Source organism: Melanostigma gelatinosum, assembly GCF_949748355.1.
Source record: "Melanostigma gelatinosum genome assembly, chromosome: 15".
NCBI classification, from domain to species: Eukaryota; Metazoa; Chordata; class Actinopteri; order Perciformes; family Zoarcidae; genus Melanostigma; species Melanostigma gelatinosum.
Window position 1 is genome coordinate 2,295,882 of NC_136648.1, and position 22,219 is coordinate 2,318,100.

At 43.2% G+C, this 22,219-nt stretch overlaps 1 protein-coding gene across 1 annotated transcript; it reads right to left on the reverse strand.

Annotated features, from left to right (window-relative positions):
* Positions 1-1,027: 1,027 nt before the first annotated feature.
* LOC306789729 (double-stranded RNA-specific editase B2-like) lies at positions 1,028-21,896 on the reverse strand (the record flags this gene model as incomplete). Its single annotated transcript, XM_079285805.1, has 11 exons — positions 1,028-1,192; positions 2,520-2,701; positions 3,211-3,392; positions 3,869-4,022; positions 4,947-5,101; positions 5,716-5,884; positions 6,403-6,523; positions 8,062-8,981; positions 9,479-9,565; positions 19,628-19,803; positions 21,868-21,896. The coding sequence occupies 11 exons, from the start codon at positions 21,894-21,896 to the stop codon at positions 1,028-1,030; spliced, it is 2,340 nt and encodes a 779-aa protein (XP_079141931.1).
* Between the last annotated feature and the right edge of the window lie 323 nt (positions 21,897-22,219).

Consider the following 22,219-nt stretch of genomic DNA (forward strand, 5'->3'; position numbering starts at 1 on the left):
GTAACGCACACAATCGGCCTCTAGGTGGCGGCGTGTCTTCACTCCTGAGTCTCACACGCTCTGTCACTTTACAACACTGTTCAAAGAGCATGAAGAGTAACTAAAAACTAACATAATTGAACAGGTGAGACATGCAGTTGCATCAAATATACATTACTTAAACAACAGACACATTTTCTAAAACAAAACACAAACAAATAAGTGTAAATGAAAATAAAATGTTACTTTCAGTTCAGTCGTAAAAGAAACCAGAGTATGGGTTTGAGTTATTCATGTAGTGGTTATGGTTAGGACAAGTCACCAATGCACTGATACAAGTCAATGTAATGTCCTCCTAAGTGATAAAAACAAGGTGTGTGTGTGTGTCATTCTGTATTAAAGTGTTTGTGAGGACCACAGGCTTTAGACCCATAAGTGAGGACACTGTTGGAAAGTGAGGACATTTTGGCTTGTCCTCACGTCTAAAAGGGTCAGTTTATTAATACAAATTATAAAAGCAAGATACAATTGGATGAATGGGTCCAAATGGATTATCTCTGGGTCAACAAACAAAAAAAAGATAATGTTTAAATAGACAATTGTTTTTTGCAGCCATTTTTTCACCAGGAGGGAGATATCGTAGCTGAATGAGTTCCCGATATCAGATAAGTATTATTATATTTGTTGAATTTTACTCAAACACTGTATATTGCTTTGTTAAACTTACATGAGATGTCTTAAATGTTACTCAGTGGTTTGAGCATCATGGTTGTTAAGATTTAAGGTGGCCAGACGAGCTAGCGTTATCTTCTTTTAGAGCTGAAGTTAGCAGCTTTTAGGCAACTTAAGTCTACTCTGGCTTTTGCCTAAAGTTGATTTTCTTTTCTGAATACTTTGAACTCATTTGCAAAATGAAGAAACTCTCAAATAAGATAAATGAAGGGTGAAATTACACATTTTTTGTACCTCGTACATGCACTCGCAAACAAAAAACACACATGAACTTCAACTCCAACCTCTTCATACTCAGCCTTTCAATAAACACTTATCACACACTGATGTTGAAGTGACCCAATTCTGGAGGTTTTCTGAGCCAAGTCCCCAGCCCGCCGGCCTGCAGAGCGCCGGTGAACTGCAGCATCGCCCTTTGGTAGCGTTCAGCAGCCATCTTGGAACCAGAATATGTCCTTAGGGTCGCTTCTTCCCCATTCAACTGAGAAAGTAAGACATAAAACATGATTCACTGTCATAACACAATAACCAAAATACACAAATAAAACCCACAAACCTACAGTATTACGATTGGATATGTTGACCAATGACACTTGGCCATGGCTAAAAATAATATCTGTCAATCATGTGTTGTCCTCAAAATGACACCTGTTCCGTGACATTTTGACTTGTCAATGCGGGAAAAGCAAAGGTGTAACTAATTACTTTAGATGTCCCGATAAACCACGCCGGCGCTTCAGCTGCAGGGACCTGGAGCTGACACATCGAAATGGTAAATGATGTTATTGGTCACACCAGAGTTCGACAAATGAAAAAGCCTCTCCACACTTGGCTGCCACTTATGATGACGCCCACATGGCTGAAACGTTCAGTCCACCTCCTCTACTGTGCTCAGAATAAAATATTACTTCATTTATTTTCTTGCTTCTTGTTACTTCACTTGGATGTCTAGGAGGCTGTTTTCACTTTAAATCTAAGGTTAAGACATAATGTGTATGAGATGATTTGGTGACATTACAACTAGTTTGGAAGCCAATCGTAGTCCAAAAGGCCCTTTTCACAGCAGTCATTGCAGGGTCAACACAGGTGTGTATAATAACATCAATTATGACCAATGATATGAACATTTAAATGCAAAATAAATGTTAAAAATGTCTCTTTAGACGTAGTATGCTACGGCATATCCATGTTTTTCACATTGAGGAGCTTTGGGTTCCTTTTGTCTTTAATTTGGAGTTCTTTCAGGTTTGCTTCATTTGTTTCTCAAGTCATTAAAATACTGTATCATTGTCTCACTCGTTGTTTCTCAGCTCCTCGTTCAGTCCTTGTTGCCAGTTGCTTTTGTAAATAATTACGACTCTTGTCTGCCGTCATCAAATATATAAATGGAGGCTGTTTTGGTTCAGCAGCAACGCTCTCTGCATACATATTTTAATGTCACAGTGGAAATAAAATCCTGCTTTTAAAAACATCATTAGAGCTCGAGGACGGTTTGGTCGTTTTGCTTCGTGTGCCGATGAAGTTCATTTTATACCTAAACCAGCGTCTCAACTTGTTTGTCTCTTAAAGCTGTCTTTATCTTTTTCTAAGTGATTCACATTGTGAATTAGTCAGCCTCCAATAATAATGCTTCAATAATCAACTTTTAAAAGTGTGAAATTCAATATGAAAATATCAGATTTGGACACAGAGACGAGAATGAATGTTAAACAGCAAAAGTTGCTTGCTTGCGTCTGCTGGCGAGGTTCAGTGTCTCCGGTCTCTGTAACCTCTTCTCACGAATAAGAGGTGAAGAGTGTCTGACCCACCTGCTGCTGCAGCCTTTGCCAGCGGGCGAACATGGAGCGCCTGCAGAGCCGCGACGGCGTCCCCGAGTCCTTCCTCCTCCCCGTGGAGGTGCTGATTTCCTCCAGGCCTCCGTCACCCCGGGTCCAGTTCACGCTGACGTTCGGCGCTTTGCCCGCCGGCCGAACCTCGCTGCTGCTCAGACCTGAGAGAAAACCTCACAGGGTGAGAGGTGAGAATGAGTGTGTCCTCACTAATACCAAGGGTCGAAAATAGGTTTTGTTAAATGTTTCAAAAACTATTGTATGGATTTCAATGACATTTGGTCCACACATTCGTGTTCCCCTTACGATTAACTTAACTTTTCATCGAAAAGATCAAACTATTTCAAAATGTATTGAAAGTACCCAAACACCATGGCCTTATGCATTATCTATGTTATTGGCTTGTTATTACAGTCAGATGCGTTTACATGGAAACATAGTGAAATACAGCACATAACTAAGTGTACGTATTTATTTCCACCCCAATGTGTTTGATTTTAGTTTATTGTGGTTTGAGTTTCTGCTATCACTGTTCATTCTTCTTTAGATCATCTTCAACGAACTAGAAGCTTTCTGTCCAGACCTTCCAGAGTCTGAGGCGAATAAACTGTCGTGAACTCAATTAGGAGGAAGATTTAATACTCCGGGCGTGTATAACATTTTGACCTACAGCCGAGCAGCAGCTGCTGTCGTCGGTACGGGAATGGGAGGCGCTTGACGGGCGCGAGGCGGCGTCCCACGGCCCGGCTCAGGTGACCCGTGTGGCTGAGCGTCCCCACCGTCAAGCTGTGCAGGTAAACCGGCTCCACCAGGTGAGACAGGAGGGCCCCCTGGAGGCCCACAACGCTCCACCTGTCGAGACAAACAATTTTAAACATTGACAATAACGGAAGACTCCTCTGGTTGTATAGAAGTCTATAGAAAATGACTACTTCTCTCTTGATTTATTACCTCAGTAAACATTGTAAACATGAGTTTATGTCTCAATCTCTAGTTTCAAGTCTTCTTCAATACAGCATGATGTTCATTTAGTACGTTATGGTCCATTTAGAGTCACACAGACCATAAAGCAGGGGATGCTTTAGGGCGGGGCTTACTGTGATTGACAGGTCTCTACCAAAAACATATACGGCGTCTTTACGTCACTCCTCAGTCCAAATATGGTCACTTCCTTTTGCGGGTTGCAAAAACAACATAGCGACGGCCGTAATCCAAGATGGCGACGGCGAAATTATTCCACAAACCAACGGGTACATGCCAACGAAACTAAACCCATTATATTTCATTAAATACCAGAACACACCTTCCAGGGCTGATTTTAAACTCACTTTGCCATCTTGTCAGTGCAGGACATGGTGACGAGAGGTTTGCCCGGCGACACGCCGCCCGGGTTCCGATTGGCTCTTCCCGCTGTGATGGGCAGCGTCCCCTCGCCTCCGTCCACCTTCACCCTGAGGTGACAGTGGAACCTCCTGCTGGGATCTGACACGACAAGAAACGAAGAAGAAGAAGGTGACTAATACTGGTTTTTTCTCGGGACGATGACGCTGGTCTGTCCGTCGGTCCGACACTTTGATCCAGACTGAAATATGTCAATGATTAACGGACGGCTCACCATGAAATTCATGGCGTACATTCATGTTCCCCAGAGGATGACTCCTCTGACTTTTGCCGCCAGCGCCATAACCACAACTTTGACTTTTGCTGCTGTTGAGTGAAATATTTTCACAACTATTGCATGTGTTGGAATGCGATTGAGTTCAGTCATTTACGGCCTTCCCACGATTCATTGTGATAAATTTGGCGATCATCCGACTCTTCGTCTAGCGCCACCATCAGGTCAAAATTCACAATAACCCAGCCCACAAGAACTTAAGACTTTACAAAGTTTATTTGGACGTGAATATAAGTGGCTACTGTTTCCGATGATTTCTCCGTCCAGCTGTTGTGTCTCATTGCAAACTGTCAGCTTTGGAGAAAAGCTCTCCCTCTCAGATTTGTTCACTCTTTTGATTCACATGCAGCGGCTGAAAATATGTCGACGTCTGACATTTTGTTGGGTCATCTACAAGAAGAGAGAACGTAGACTAAGCTGCTTAAGTATCTGGTGTTTGTTCATCAATGTTCCCACAGAGCTTAACTGTGTTCTGGTGGCTTTGTCCTTTAAAGGTTCATGAAACTGTCGGTGGTCAGTGGGTTTGTGCAGAATATAAATGTCTGCAGAACAAATACTTTACGAAAGGTATCAAAGTATGTGTCAACAGAAAAGTACAAACTGATAACAGTACAAAAACACGAAGGTGCAAATGTGCATCAGGTAAAGAGGCAGAAATGTTAGATTTCGTCCACACAACGACATGAGTTTAGCATCATCTTCTCATCACCGTCTACAGGTGTTGGTCTCACATGCAGCTGTGGTCTCGTAGGGGCAGTTGAGTCGAGCGTCTCCACACGGCGACGAGCTGACGTACATGTGGAAGAGGACGCCGTCCCGCAGCCGGAAGCCGCCGCCGTCTTTATTTGGTACGAAGATGGATCGTTCCTCACAGCCTGCCGGCTCACTTCAGAGAGGAAAGACAACCGAGAAGTCCAACACGAGACGGAGACGAAAGAAACAAGAACAACTCCCGACAAAAGACCGACTGCAAGGTCGATGAAACTTCAATGATCCTGTGGTGAAACTGCATCTTCTTAATTGTTAATTATTATCAGTTGTCAGTTTGTAATTATTGACAAGCTTTTCAATCCTTGCACACAAAGTTCACTGCCGTTAATTTGAGGAATTAGGACCCGAAGACGAAAACACATTCCCGAATTATTCCCAACAATTAGAGTTCAATTGTCAAGTAACTGTCATCTGATTTTTAAATTATGAATAGTTGAAATACCCGACGACAATCTCGTACCCATCACGCATGAATGCAAACACTTGTATCTTAAAGTTGTGAAATCTTGAGGTTTTTGTTGCGCTGCCTTAACATATCTGTGAGATATTTTTACAGATTAACAAATGTGTTTGGAGCTGAGAGCCACAGACAAGGTGTTAGAAATTTGGGATTTGTAGACAAGAGAAAAACCGAATCACATGAGCCTTGTGCTTTAAATTGAAGTTAAAAACAACAACATTGAAATCAAATTCCCAACCAAGACCAGACACTACAGAGCAGCAGGGTACCAGAGCAGCAGCTCCAGCTGGGCACACAGGAATCGAACCAGCGCCCTCCGGCTGAGGACTTCGGCGTGGCAGTCGCTGAGCGTCCCGCCGCGGTCGCCGACGTTGTCCGAGTCCAGACACTTTGTCCCCGTGGCCAGAGACACAACCTGCGCCGACCTCAGGTCAAATCCTGAGGAAGGAAACGGAGGATGTGGGTTAAAAGTCAACAACGGCTCCGATTTCTGGAGACGTAATGATTTGACTCTACGATGCAACGAGACATGATTCAAACGGGACTCCCAGAACAATACGTTTCCTGTCTCGTCCCAACCAGAGTCACAAGACGAGCCAATGAAAAGTGTATGAATGAACGCCCCTCCAACGCCTCGAAGGACACGATGTTATGCTGCAGTCGGGACGATGAAGAGGACGACTGTCTCCCCTCTGGATCCTCAGTCATTTGAGGTAACTCGTTTGTTTGACATTTTATATTGTCTCTCTGTGTCTGTGTCCCTCTCTCTCAGTGTCCCCCTCTCTCTCTCTCAGTGTCCCCCTCTCTCTCTCTGTGTCTCTCTCTCTCTCTCAGTGTCCCTCCCTCTCTCTCTCTCAGTGTCCCCCCCCCCCCCCTCTCTCTCTCTCTCTCTCTCTCTCAGTGTCCTACCTCGTCCTCTCATGTCTCATTCTGACCTTTGTGTCTCCTCCACTCACCTCTGGTCATTACGACGGCTGCCAGGACTTTGTGGCGGGCGTACGAGGAGGTAGAGGAGCAGCCGTCGGTCAGCTCTGAGTATTTCCCTCCAACCAGGCGGAAGATCGACTCTGCGAAGAACTGCAGAAGAAGAAATGTTCTTCAGTGTTTGAGGAGTGAAGGGTGCATATCCAACACGTCCTCTTTCTTTTCCTTTCACCTCCACGCACACCTGTTGCTCGTTCTCTATCAAGCTCCACCTGCTCCTCACGAGACTCGGTGTAGAACTCGTGTAAGACACTCGGTGTCGCGTTGTGTTTGCAGGTTATCTTCCTGAATGCTCCGCCGTCCTCGAGGAACAGTGTTCATTTCATCAAGCAACGAAGCGTGCGTGTTGTTTAATGACATGTAGAATGCAAACTCTTCATGTCATGAACAGCCCTTCACTCTATTGCTAACTACCCTTAATAAATACATCTTAAGTGTCTTAACCGATCTTGTCGGAGTGTTTTTTTGAGAATGGAACTCTCCGGCTCCATGTTTTTCTGGATGTCAGTGGCACAAGGTCGTGTGCAGCGAGTGTGTTCAACAATTATCTGTCTGATTATTATGCTCTTCACACCGCCTTCCCGCTCCACCTCCTCGGTCTGCTGCCGCTCCTCCTTCATCCCTAATGTTCTGTAATAACGTCCATTAATGCGTCACGCCAGCCGGTTCATGTTGAAGGAGTTTTGGTGTGTCAGCCGAAATGCGCGGCAAAATCACCCTTTTGTTCAAATCCACCCAAACGGTTGCCTCTTGCGCTCTCCTCTCTCTCGTGGAATCCCTTCAGGGTTTCATAAAGTACCTCCATGTCTCCGTATACTCATATACGCATATTTGGGTGGCGGCGTGGTTCTGCATTAGCCACGCTCAGTCGCCCTCTTCGTCTCCGTGCCGCCGATTCCGGGAGACGGATCCTCTTGTATTCATAAAGCACGACGGCAAAAGGACAATTTTCCGAGACTCTGAGACATAATGAAGTTGTTTGGATGCATCCAGCTCTCAGGCCTTCAGGGCACGATGGCCGCGCTGATGTGCGGCCACACTCCATTGGGTAGCACGCGGCGCACTTCAGACCCATTTATTCAAAGCATTTAGAAGACTGGCTCAAGAACTCAAGAGATGAAGGGTGAATTCAGTCTCACCACTGATGTTTCCAAGTGAGCGGATCTGTCTTCAACTGATGAAGGGCATTCCCTGATGTACTCGTCGGCCTCCTCTCTACTCAATGCTAACCAGAGATTAGTCTTGAAATACTTCTGTAGAACTGTTTATTTTGTTGTCTAAACGTTTGTCTACACCACGTATCCTGTTGAAGGTCACTCTGTTATGGAGGCTGTTCCATTATGAATTATACAAGAAGCAACATGGAACATGGACGTCACAGAGTTTCTTGTTTTGAAGCCTTGAACAACCTTCTCCCCTGTTATACTTCATTTATTTAGATTTTCTTTTCAATACGATTTTCATACATGCAGCTTAGCTGCTTCCAAATGTACAATTCACGACACACGAGAATCCATAATAGAAATTCCAAAACAAAAAGAAAAAAAGGAGAAAGAAAGAGGAGCAATACGTTAGTCTGTATCTCTAAAAACATCTTTAAATGGAACCACTGAGCAGACTGAGTTACTCACCTGAGGCAGCTGGTGCTGGAGACCCGGGACTGTCCGTGCTGGTCCCAGACTCACGTTGTACAGAGACTGCAGGGCGGCCGCGGCTGCCTGGGCCTTGGCCGATCTTTTACTGTGACCACACCCTTCGAACACCCTCCCCTCCACCCGCACCACCAGAACGAAACTCCTCACCGGCCTGCCGTGGACCCTCTCCGTCAGGCACATGTACCGGAGTCCCGGGCGCAGCTCGTCGAGCAGCGCCACCGGGCTGAGTTGCTCTAACAGTGACGTGCTGAGGGCTCGTCTTTTTGGATGACTCGAGGAGTCCAGTGTGAGTCGCGCACGTCGCCTGTGGTTGTACACGCTGGAAAACAACTCTTTCTTCGGTGTGTTGCAGTGCAGGAGCTCACAGCTCTCGCGCAGCTCGACCTCTCTGAGGAAGGCGTCGGGGATGTCCAGCTGGTCCGCCGTAAAGTCTGCAGGAGTGCAGGCGGAGCTCCCCGTGGTGCCGTGAGCCTGGGACGCGTTTGGGAACTGGATGAACGACCGGAGGGCCAGTTCTGCAGCCCTCATCTTGGCCTGTTTTTTCGTTGGTCCTCGGCCCTCGAAGTGGAAGCCGTTTACCTCGACGCCCACCGAGAACACCGGCGCATGCAGAGGGCCCGTCTCTGACAGGATCTCGTACCGCAGACCGGGCCGCAACTCGTTCAGCTGCACCAGCGCGTTCTTCCGAGCGGCCGTCCAGGCGGCTCGTTTACAGGTCGAGTGGCTTTGGTGGAGCAGCCGGTCTGTTCCGCCCGCCAGCGGCCGCTTCCTCTTCACAGCTCTCGGCCCGTGTTTGGGGGAAGTCGTGCAGAACGCCGATGGATGATACTTCAGCAGGTCACAGTCCACCTGACTGACATCATCCCGGTTCTCTTTCACCTCCACACTGCTTGTGCCTGTTGGCAGATCGAAATCAAGAAGGGAAACGTGACATGAAGGAAAAAACTAAATGGCACGTTTCTGTCAGTGGTTCCACATGTACGTCACGAGACGAAGAGTCTACGTCATTCCACGCTTTGGGCGTGAGAACGGGTTGAACCTGTTACTTGAATGCAGGTAAACACACTTGGTGCTCGATGAACAGCCACGGGATCATTTAAGTTCTTACAATTTACAGTTTCTGGGTCATCTGCTGTTGCCCGCTCTCCAGACTGTGATGTCAGTATTTACAACAGTCTGTGGGCGTTTCGTTAAGCAGCCAAATCAATTGATCACCACTTCGGGGTAAGTTTCAGAGTAAACTTGAAAAGATGAAAGTAGTAAATATAATAAACAATGATCATTTCAACATCATCCAGGGTGTGTGTTGGTTACTTGTTCCCTGCGGTACAATAAGTCTGTGTGAGCTGGACAAAACAAACTTTTTTTAAGGACAAGAAGGAAAAATATTTACTTGAATTGTCTGCCTCCTCAGCTGATGAAGCTCCAGGATCCCAGCGTCTTATGGGACTGATGAGAGTTGATAACATATCGCCTCGTTCTGAAAAACAGCACCATAAACAACCGTTTACTGATATACGAAAACAACTCATCTCTGACATTTTTGCGTTCGCGAAATGATCCCAATTACAGTCATGATCCTGAACGCTTTTACTGCATCGTTTTATATTCAGTCCCAACCATAAAAGCAATGAAATGGACGGAGGCGAACACGTTCACGGCGACAGCGCAAACGTGATGTGTGAGGCAGGGACGGCCGTAAGGGTTCCCGCTTAAATGAACGGAGTGAAAGCAAACAGACAGGAGCCAGCGGGGTGATTGGAAGGTGTCGGTGGACGGAGGTTTTCAGGCAGGAAGCATCGAGGGGCTCGAAGCTTTGTCTCGTTAACCCGTCACACAGTTCTTCAATCGGCACAAACGTTTTTCATTCCATTGAAATGGATTTGGTGAGTGGTTTGAAGGTGTGATGGCTGTTTTTCAATTAGATATAGAAGAAAATATCACACAATAATAACTAAAAAGTGAAGCCAAAGCGTCATGTGTTAAAGCTGCATTCTCTCTAGTGACCACCAGGGGGCGACTCCTCTGGTTGTATAGAAGTCTATGAGAAAATGACTCTACTTCTCTCTTGATTTATTACCTCAGTAAACATTGTAAACATGAGTTTATGTCTCAATCTCTAGTTTCAAGTCTTCTTCAATACAGCATGATGTTCATTTAGTACATTATGGTCCATTTAGAGTCACACAGACCATAAAGCAGGGGATGCTTTAGGGCGGGGCTTACTGTGATTGACAGGTCTCTACCAGAGACGTATAGTGTCTCTACGTCACTCCTCAGTCCAGATATGGTACGATGCTAATTGATTTAGGTCCGTCCGTGTTTGATGCATTTATATTGTATCGTATCGGCAATTATTGACCTCCAACTTGCAATGGATTGCAGCATCATGTCCTTTCAAACTTCAAGTCATTACAATAATGAAGAGCGCACACTGAACTCTTCGGCATTAACCTTGCACCTTGCAGTTATATTAGGCGTGCGATGCCATTAAGCGGTGGGTTGATATGAGCGAGAGCTGTGAGACTGGAAGTGAATGTAATGATGTGAGTCCGGAGCTTCTGAAGGCAGCGGCGGGTCGGAGGTGTTTTTAATGACCTGCACCATCAGCTAATGGGGCCATTTATTTTGGGGTTGAAAAAGATAATAACCGTGTTTGTCTTTGCGTTACAGCGGCTGAGCCCCTCACCCCCCCCCCCCCCCCCCCCCCCCCCTCTCATTCAAGGAGCTCCATTAACTCACTCGGATGTGAATTGCAGTATTAGACGTAACACTTGATGTAAATAGAGGTTAACCAGGTTGCAACATGACAAATAATTTGCTTAATCTACCTGTAATCTTCTCAACAAGCAAATCTGCACAAAAATATGGTTTTCTGCAGCGATTGAGATATAAAGGCAGCTGCTGTTCAACACAAGTGATATGAAGGTCTTTGGTAAAAACTTCAGTTTGTCATTTGCACACAAATGGAAAAACACTTTTGCTTTTTGTTTTTGACTATTTGGAGAAACAAATGACAGTAATTTAGTGATTTTATTTCATACTAGAATACTTTAAGTTGTGTATTTGACATTTCTTGCACTGAACAAACAATTAATTATGTACAGTTTTTAAAATGAATTATTTCCTAAAAGACAAACACAGTGGTTTAAACACTGTACCTGTTTTCTAAACGTGCTCCCCTTTCTGTAAATGTGTGCTGAAACACTTGATACCTCTCATGTAGATTTTGTGTAGAAACTCACTCCACATGTCAACAGTTCTGGCTCATGACAACATGACACACGCTACTGTTTGTTATCTTATATCATAACTGGCCACATCTCAAATATGACTGCATTTACATCCGCTACTAACATGGTCTGTGTCTGCATCGCCTCTCACACTCACTGTTCGTGAGCTTTTAAAAGACATTTCAGTGACGAACAGCATTCTGCTGTTGAGGCTTCCAGGTGGTCTGAAGTGTCAAACACACCGAATCCACATTTGATTTCAAGTGGAGCGCCTTAACCACTCGGCCATCACATCTGGATAATAATACTCTGGTAACGAGAGTAACTCCTAAAAACGTTTCTCCACTGGCTGTGATTATGTTCTCACAGTATCGGTAACGTTAGTGGAGTTAGATTTTAGGTCACAGTGCTTTGCAAGATGGATTTTTTCCCATAAAAGGTTTGAAGAAGTCTGGGTAAGAGCCCTCAAGCACTCACTGGGACGTCCTGGAGCCTAACAGGCTTCACGAGAGCGTAAGGGCGAATATCTCGCGCCAATCTACAGCCGCGCTTCCACTGAATGGTCGGCTCAACTCAACTGCACTCGCTTTTGGTGCCGCGTGCTTTTCTCCATGCCGTGTTTCTGCTGCTGATGTAACCCGATCAGTGCAGGCGGGATCCTCCACTCATCGCCATCGTTTGCATGCAGCTTCATATTCCACAGCGCGTGTGTTTATCAAACCTCAGAAGCGAAGTTTCTCCATCCAGCCGCTGTTAATGAACCTTTTTTTAATCGAATAATGAAATTAGGCATGGTAGGGGGAGGCGAGAAGCGCCCGCTCCCTGTCCGGTGTGTGTGTGTGTGTGTGTGTGTGTGTGTGTGTGTGTGTGTGTGTGTGTGTGTGTGTGCGCGTGTGTGTGTGCGCGTGTGTGCGTGCGTGTGGTTTGACAGCTGTGGATAATCTCATTTGCTAAGTGTAATTAATGGCAAGCACTTCCATTTACTTGTAATGTGGACTGTCTTTCCTCAAGGGCAAAGAAATAAGGAAACTTTTAGCAATAATTTCTCTGTCGATGGCTTCGCTATCACTAATACGATCTGTAATAGTATCTGTAATACTATCTGTAATACTATCTGTAATACTATCTGTAATACTATCTGTAATAGTAGATGTTTGGTTCATTATTTTCTCAATTAATTCGATTTCTTTGACCCTTTCTTATTACGTCATTTACTTTCCTGGTGTTTATTTGAGAAGACTTCTCCAGCTAAAATGTTGCTTTGAAATCTTAAATGTGTTTTATCTTTCGGTAACTCCACTAAAAGGTTTGCAAATTATGAACTTGCTTTTGGAAAAAAGTTATATCGATCACAATGAAGTCACGTGTTTCGTATCTTGCTTGTAGGTGACCACACAGTGGGCATCGACGTCAGAGTCTTCATATGATGAATACCCTACGTGAGTCAGATCCCAGCCAAATTCTCACCCCTGCTCTTGCTGTTTCCTGTTCGGATGTGTATGGATTTTAATGTAAACGCACCCATTCATTTATTGTGCAGGGTGTCACCATAAGATGGTGCTTGTTTAACAATGACACATAAACCAACTGCAGGACACTGAAGAATCATTTTCTTTGTTTAAGCCATGGTTTGCACATTAACTCCCAGATTCACAGCTGTTGGAGGAATGTCAATAATGCCAGAAACGCGGCGACCGCAAAAAGTGTTAGTCCAAGACTGGACAGCTGTGATGGCCGAGTGGTTAAGGCGTTGGACTTGAAATCCAATGGGGTTTCCCCGCGCAGGTTCAAACCCTGCTCACAGCGTGTCAGGGAAGCACTGGAGTTTCTCTGTTCTTATGCTTCTAACTTACTGTGTCTCAGAGGCAAATATTGACGCCTAAAGGCGTTGGGCTTCATATTCACTGGGGTCTTCCCGCGCATGTTTAAATCCTGCTCACAATGTTCAGAGTCTACAAGTTGATAGAAGTGTAATGCAATGAGCCAAGTTGTCTGTGCTGCCAACCTGACGGAATTTTTTAAATGATCATTAAATCTGAATTAGGTCTTAATGTTATTAGAAGTTGACTTGAGCAAAATGCACACGCTAATCAGCTGTTGATAAAACTTACAAAGCGTGTTCGATTTCCACTGTAAACACGATTCACTCACTTGCATTTAATCCATGAGATGGTTTTTCCTAAAACCTCTCATTCTAATGCGTCATTAGTGATCAAAGTCTGAAAGGCTGTAAAAGTTCAATGCTGAGTGACAATTAGCCAAATTGTCTGTACGACATTAATGCAAAGAGCCAGTAGAATCTGCCTGCAGGACGATCATGAATTCAATTTGACTGATTTTCATCCTGAAAACAACATTTCTTTATTTGTTACCCGTACAGGGAAACTATGCATGGTGGCTCCACTCATGTCTGCGATTTGGATAAAAGTGCATTTCATTTTCTTCTGTGAAATTGTCAATGGACAGAGCTGCAGGGGGGGGGGGGGGTCCTCATACTACTGTTGAACCGCAACGACCTGGATCCGATTCCAGCCTTTGGACCTGTGCTGCATGTCATACCCGTCTCTCTTTCTCTCCCCACATTTACACCCTGTCATCTGTCAAATAAAGCTGAAAATCCCCCAAAAATAATCATACGTATATCATTGTCTTGCGCAGTGAGAACAGACTGCAACGCTTCTTCTTTTCATGTCCAACTCTTCATGCAGTTCAGTGCAGAAACTCAATCAAATCACACTCCAGCAGCTAAAGCTTTCCAATCAACAGACTGATGATCATTATTTGGAAATGAGTGATGAAATTACTCTCTGAAACATATGGCAATGTGCAATGAAATTGCAATGAGAGATAATAACAATGACAGCAATAATCCGTGGCAGGCTGTTGATTGCTGACGATGGCCTCGTTTCAGCTTCTCCCTCGCCTGCTGCTTTACCGCCACTTCATCACTTTGAAAGATTGGGTTTCATTTGTCTCTAATTGTGATCGTGTCATTGTTGTTGTTTTCTTAGTAACTTGAAGCGGGCAGTCACGTACTCTGCACAATCCTCTTTAAAAATAGAGATTTTATAGTTTCGTACATGGGGAATGAAATGCTGTGCAATGGTTCAACCAGACAGAGACAAGGATCCATCTGAGCAACAGTTGAATGAGAGCCTCATCTCTCCTGTAAGCCTGTGGGCAAGTTTAAATCATTTCATTCTTCTTCTTTTGGTGCCAAAACTAATTCAAATGTAGAATAACAGATTTGGTGTCTTGATTATACAGTTTATTTTTTCATCTCTTTTGGTTATTATTTAAAAATAAAAACATAAATATCACCGTTGATTGATAACTTGAGCGGTAATGTACATGTGCAGTTACATTTGACCAACAAAGTCTACCTGCCACTCATGACAGGTAGTGGAAGATACAAATATTTTATTCAAGCAACAAAACTGTGAGTACTTCGAGTTCATCCATATTTATTACAGCGTCTTCTTTCTCCATTCAAAGCATTGTTTTCACTCTGAAAATCATTATTTACCCGCTGAGCTGAGGACAACTTCAGTAAATGCATTCTTATTTTATTAAAGCTCGCTTGAGAATCCATCCACCGACTTTCACAACATAATATCACTGTGTGTGTGTGTGTGTGTGTGTGTGTTATAATACTCTCGTTGTGATTGCTCAGAACGAAACAATAACAGATAAGACAACCATTTAATAGAAGTTAATTCTTTCAAAAAAACTTAATCACGTGGAAATACATCATAAAGAGAATCCAACAAATAATCGTGTGCGTCTGGATGATTCTGTATTTTTTTGTTTTGTTTATAAAAAGCAGCTCTTTCAGCAGATTGTGGAAAATCACTGCTTCTTCAAACACACAAACACTGAAGTGCCCTTGAGCAAGGCCCTTTATCCCCGACCGTTCCAGCAGCAAGCCGTCCTGGGTGTGGTGCTGTCTCGGTAGTTGGGTAAACTGTGGTTTTCAACAATAATATTGAAGTTTCACACCCAAAAAAAGTACCCTTACTAAAGTACTGGACTCAAGTACAAAGTACTTCACTCTCCTATTTCCATTTCACGCCACTTTTTATTGCTACTCAACTAAAAAGAAAGTTTTTCTCCCATGACAGCTTTAGATTCAAGTCGCTTTACAGATTAATATTTTACATACAAAACACATAATGCGTTTATAAAATATGATGCACTGTATTGATTAAATTATACATTACATTAAATGATAATGTATAAAAATAGCTCCAACTACAACACTAAAATTCTACTTTATTGCATCATTATAAGAATTCAAATTTTCTTGAAATTAAATATTGTTTTAATTCAGTATTGATCATTTTACATAAAGGATCTGAATAATCCTCCACCAGTCCACACACAACATAGACATTCTTAGTGTACTGTGTACTTCCTGTCCCAGTGTTTGTTAATGCAGCAGCTGACAGGAAGTAAACTTGGACCAAAGCTGTAACGATCCATTTCGTACCCCCAACTTGTGGGTTGTGGAGCGACAGAAAGGGACATTCGCTTCTGTAGTTTGTCCTCGTCACAATGTCTGCCTCAGTTCTTTGAATGCCACTCAGTCTGTCCTTTGTCCCTGTCTCTAGCCACTTCTCAAACTCAGAACTCAAACCCAGCAGCACCCGTTCCCTTCACACTGATCTGCAGAGGGAATGGGACCCCCAACCCTGGCAGAGTTAGTATCGCACTCTACCCGCCGAGCATCACTGCAATTAAGTTAAATGGGCACACAAACCATATTGCTAATGTTTTCATGAAGCCAGAGAAGTGTGGAGATTGCAGAATCCATCAGTGAAATTGCACGCTGACATGCCCCACTAAGTTTGACTGCACGATGGAGCTCACTTATCCAAAAAGCATCCGACACTCAGACAAGTCCCAACGCACGACGCGACATCAGACAGCCGCTGACCGACGGCAGCTGTTTGTTCCATGTTGGAGAATAATAATCCGCGCTGAAAGCGGCACGATCAAATGTTTTCCTCCGACTGGATTTTACAGCCAACAAATGACAGTTTGTTAAATTTAGACTGGAACGCCAGCAGAAGGGGATTTTACAGCCAAATGGTGATTTGTTTTTACTGAAAAGCCGGCAATAACTCCATTCTGTCATCCGTACAAAAGTCCTTATTAACTGTCGTTTCATTGTGTGCTCAATAGACTTTGCCCAGTAATTCCTAACACGGAGAGAGAAGTTTATTTTTCTGTAACAAAGAAGCTAAGATGACGCTCAGTGTTTTCTCTGCAAAGCGTGAATGTTTTCCTCGTGAGCGGCAGCGTTTCTATGACTTCATTTCAAGCGTTCATCTTGAAATGTTGTTCGATAACGTAGATAATTAGAAACTTCAACCAAATTTAACCCTGTTTCACTTCAGATGTTTAGCTCAAAAACATACTTTTGTCTCGTAAATGAAGGATTGTGCGTAATTTAACTTAAACCACAATCTTTTCACAAACTTCACCAAGTAGTCTTGTTGCCTAAACAACAGTTTCTGCACTGGCCGCCCTGTCTCCTCAAAACGACGTTCCCATACAACGAAACTATTACTTTTGGAGGGAAACGTATTTTGTTGTGGATTACGTTTGCTTTTGACGAGTCACGTATAGGTTTGAAATTAGTCTGCGGAAGTCTGCATAGGGAGGAAGTCGGGGTGGTGGATGGTTAAAAAAACACAGGACTTTCACCCAGGAGGCCTCTGTTTGTACACAACCAAGTACTTTTGTTGCATTTTTGTTTGTTTTGTTTTGTTTCATTCTCATAGTTATTTTAGGCCAAACCATGATGTTTTTTTACAAACCTAACCAAGTAGTTTGTTTTTGTTTTGTTTTGTTTGTTAACCACATGTTTTAAACTGTTCCGCAAACACAGGACTTTCACCCAGGAGACCGCTGTTTGTGTCCCGTGTTAAGGAAGCCTTGTTGCCTAAACATAACCATGAACTTTTGTTTTGTTTTGTTTCAACTTTGTCGTCATTTTAAGCCAAACCGTGATGTTTTTTACTAACCTAACCAAGTGGTTTTGAAGCGATAAATCCATTCTCACTACACGGTCAAAAATGTATCTTGACTCCAACCTACGAAGACTTCAATGACTTTGTACAAAATCTTGTTTTGTCATCATCGCCATGAATAACAAACTAAACTTGTATTTTAGCGCTTTATAACAATGATAGTAAAAACCTTTATCGGTCAGCTGTAAAAGTCTACTGGCAGTATAACCTTAAATAATATCAGATCTTATATGACACAACGTCATGCAAACGTACATCATTCTTACCAAACGCAAACATGTGTCTCTTCCAGAGGTTTCCACCAACGCGATGGAGAAAACGTTTTCACACAAAGACGGCGTTTTAAGAACGTGGACGACTTGATGCAGAACTTGAGTAACTGTTGGACGAAGACGGACTGCAACAGTCACACAAGAGACGTCTGCCGCTTGAGAACAAGAATGCCGCCTTCTGCTGGGACAGCTGGCGTTAAAGTACAGCTCGTTGTTGGATCCGGCGGAAGCATTAGCTAAGTGCATTCTGGTCCTAAAAGAGCGGGATTTCAGTCATGAGTTTTCAAAGAGGACGCAGTTTTTCGCTCCAGAGCTGATTTACAAACAAAACAAAAAGGCCGACGGGCCATTAATGAAAGTGGAACAGGCTTAGAGCACTTTGAATAACCATTGGACTTCATACAAAAGCCATCACGGAGTAATCTGCAGCATTTACTGAGGATTAGCATGCGGAGAACAATGACAGTTTAAATCCTAAAATGCTGACCTGTTGCCTAGACGACTGTAATTATGATTACCAGAGCTCATGGTGAGACGTTTCATTTATGCTCACACATGAAACACACGTGAAACACACGTGAAACACAGGTGAAACACACGTGGAACACACGTGGAATACAGAGGGAACACATGAAACAGTGTTTTCAGGTTTATTTAGACTTTTTCTTCCTCCACCAGTTGAGCTTCTCATCTACTTGTGTTGCTCTTTTTGAACACGGTGTTTGTGAATTTTGGGCAGATGAAATTAAACGGTACAGTTTATTTCTGGGAGCAAAGGAGATGCACGTCAACTTTCTGCATAACTTCCTGTTAATACTCTGAAAGTTGCTTTAATGTCTTGATATGAAGTCGTCAGTTGAATATCGTAATTCTGTTATTTTACAGTTCTTGGTTGTAAATTGTTCTCCTGCTCCTGCTAACATGCCGAGGTTTCTCACAGTTCTGGTCGTTAATGGAAATGCTGCTCCTGATCCACACTGAAATATCTTGTGGTGAAAGACGAGTACATTTACTCAAGTACGTCACTTAAGTACGAATTCTAGGTAGTTGTATATTACTTGAGTATTCCCATTTCATGTTGCGTTCTACTTCTATTCCTCTACATCTCAGAGGTACATGTTGGACTTTCCGTCTCAGCTTTGAGCTCTAATTAGCATATGTTAGCATGCTAACATGCTAAACTAAGATGGTAAACATGGTTGACATTATGCCTGGCAAGCAACAGCATGTTAGCATTTAGCTTAAAGAACTACTGCGCCGCTGTACAGCCTCACAGAGCTTTGCTTTTCTGACTCAAGGGTCTGAGGATAAAGAGCATATCGTCACATGTAGCTGACTCCTGATCCACCTTCACCACCGATCATCTTTAACTTTCACTGCAATACAAAATGATTCGGAGCTACGACTTGCAGTTCAATGCAAAGTGGAGTTTTGATTCTGTAACAGGTCAGAGTTCAGCCTCAGTGACCGCAGCAAAAGCTGCAAACACGCAGCTAAAGAGCACGTGTCAAACATTTAATGAAACATTGAAATAGAACGTGTTTCATTTGTTATACATCATTTGGTTCTGATGACGGAGGTTTGACTCAATAACAATCAGGTTATTTCTGCCTCCGAAACACCATGAAGTATAATTATGGCAAACACACTTATGTTGCTATAAAAATGACTCGGAGAAGATTGAAGGGATTTTAACGCTCACCAGACTGTAGTTTGACAACTCGTTCTGAATCCACGTATTGAAGGTTTCTTTTTAAAATGGAATCCAAATTCAGCAACTACCACAATAAAACTGTAACTCTACATAAGAATATCGTAGTAGAACTATACAAATGCCGTAAAGTCTCTTAAGACACAAAATAAACATGGAATATGAAGAGGGTCACTTTAAAGGTGCCAAAGAAGATTAAATAAATCAGTAAACCAAACACATTATCAGCATTCAGTCAGCATCACAGTGACAGGAACATCAACTTCCCCTAAACACAGCTGCTGTACTAACCTTTGCCTTTGCACCTCCTCCTCCTCTTCCTCTTGGACGTTCCCTTCATGTCTCGCTCTGACCTCTCCATGTCTCTGCTGCACGTCCCAGCATGCACCGCTGCATTCAGGAGATCCCTTCTTCTGTTAATGTTGTCCAGTAGTCTGTCCTCTTTCGGTTTCTTCTTCTTCTTCGTCCTGTCAGAAGGAAAGCCGTTGAGGGAGGATGGAGAGTGCAGCTCTGCAGCGGGAAGCCCTCCACAGTGACTGCCCCCCCGCTGCTGCCGGCTTTAGGAGGAGGCGGCTGTTCAGACTGTGACATCATGAGGAGAGAGCTCTGGTCCAAGCTGTCACTCAGCATCACTGGTGCAAAGCCACTCAGATGTTAGCGGCTTGGCTCAGCGGGAGGTCTGCTGGTTTCCTTGGTCCACTAGACTATCTCAACAATCATACAATGAATTATCATGAGATTCTTTACAGTCCCGGTCCTCGGAGGATGAAGCCCACCGGCTCCTTTAACGTTTCCTGCAGCGCCACTCTGAGGTTCACATTAGTGTGTTTTTTGTGAGCTGTTTAAAAACGAATGGATGGACTGCTGGGGTTCCAGTTTAGACTCATGACAGTTAAAGAATTCGTACGACTAACGTGACGATTGTCGAGTCATTTTGCTCGCTGTAAGAACGCTGTTCTTGCTTGTTTGTGAGGCGTCTTCCTGTTACGTTGCTTCTGTAAAGATTTGACTTAGTTTACTTATTGTAAGTCCAACCAGGATGTTTTTCCCAAACACATCGAAGTGGGTTTGTTGGTCCGTTACTGTAGTTTTGCCTCAACATAAACTCGTCTGTTTCACGGTAACAACGTGGCGTAAAATGGAAATGTTGTAATATTTACACACCGTAGGTCTAAATATTCAGATCCTTTACTGAACTTAAAGCACTAATAACACACTGTGAACATACTCTGTTACGAGTAAAAGTCTTGCATTGAAAATGTAACTCAAGTAAAAGTGAGTATCAGGAAAATGTACTTGAAGTATCAAAAGTAAAAGTACTCAATGCAGAAGTATGACACCTGTGGCTATTTTGACCAACAAATACAAAATATAAATCACTTAAATCTGTCAATCTGAGATGTAGTGGAGTACAGTGGCATGTAAAGAAAAGACTATAGTACCACAAGTTTCAACTACAGCACAGTACTTTGCGTAGATGTACACACACTAAACACAGTCCTGGTTTCTACCGTCATTCATAACACTTATGATAACTCACCCAGTTAACGCCGGACATTTCTTCATTTATTATGCTACTTTCACACTTTTATCAAACATTAAATCACTGAATTGTGTGTTGGAAAGATGCTCCAGCTGTGTTGTCTCTCCTGCTTGGTCTGCAGGCTGCAAAAATACAACACGATGGGGGATTTAAAATGCTGACACTACGATGAATAAACCAAATAGTTATAGTTATGTATTGTGATTGTTACATGCATTTAATGTGAAAAACCACAGACGTTTTAAAGAACAGTTGAGATCCGAAGATTTCCAAAAACACCAAATATGTCAAGATGAATGTGTATAAAATCAAACAGAAGTCATGTAGAATAAGTGCTGGAACGACAATGGAGGTTTAATGCTTTAATCAGTGTATTCAGTCAAGTATAAGATTATTTTAACAACTTTACAGCAACAAGAAAAACAGGGAACATCTGATTTTTAATGGTGAGATCAAAAAGAAACTACAAAATACAATAAAAAACTAAAACCAGACATCCTGAAACCTTCTGCTCAAACTCTCACCGTCACTGATATGCATCACGATGCCAGTTTTGCATAATCTCCCTTCAGTCACCTTAATTAATGAACAGCAGCTGTTTAATCCCCGTCAGTCACCTTCCTCCTCACGTCCAAACTAAGATCCACATCTTTCCCCTCTGTTTGCTCATGTTATTGTCATTAATCTGTCGACGTGTCATTCATTCAACAGTTTTACTGCTTAAGTTCAGCCGCATGTCAAATTCAGCTCCTTATATGAATACATTATTTTCAAAATAAACTACCGTCTTCGCAGGAAACAGCTAAGTTAGGTTTGGGAAACGATGGTGAAATACTTCGTTTGGTTTCGGTCGTTTGGGTTGAAACATAAAACAGCAGTGCTGAAAAATAAAAAATTGAAATATGAATTCTTGAGTTTTGGCCATGGACTGAAGTGGACGTAGTCATCGTGACGTCACCCGTTGGTTTGTGGACTGATGTTTTGAAACCTCGAGTTCAGCGATTTCATCGTCGCCATCTTGGCTTTTTTGCATGCAGTGAACAGGAAGTGACCATATTAGGACTGAGGAGGAGTGACGTAGAGACGCCGTCTCTGGTAACGACCTGTCAATCAGCGTGTAGCCCCGCCCTAAAGCATCCCCTGCTTTATGGTCTGTGTGACTCTAAATGGACCATAATGTACTAAATGAACATCATGCTGTGTTGAAGAAGACTTGAAACTAGAGATTGAGACATAAACTCATGTTTACAATGTTTACTGAGGGAATAAATCAAGAGAGAAGTAGAGTCATTTTCTATAGACTTCTATACAACCAGAGGAGTCGCCCCCTGGTGGACACT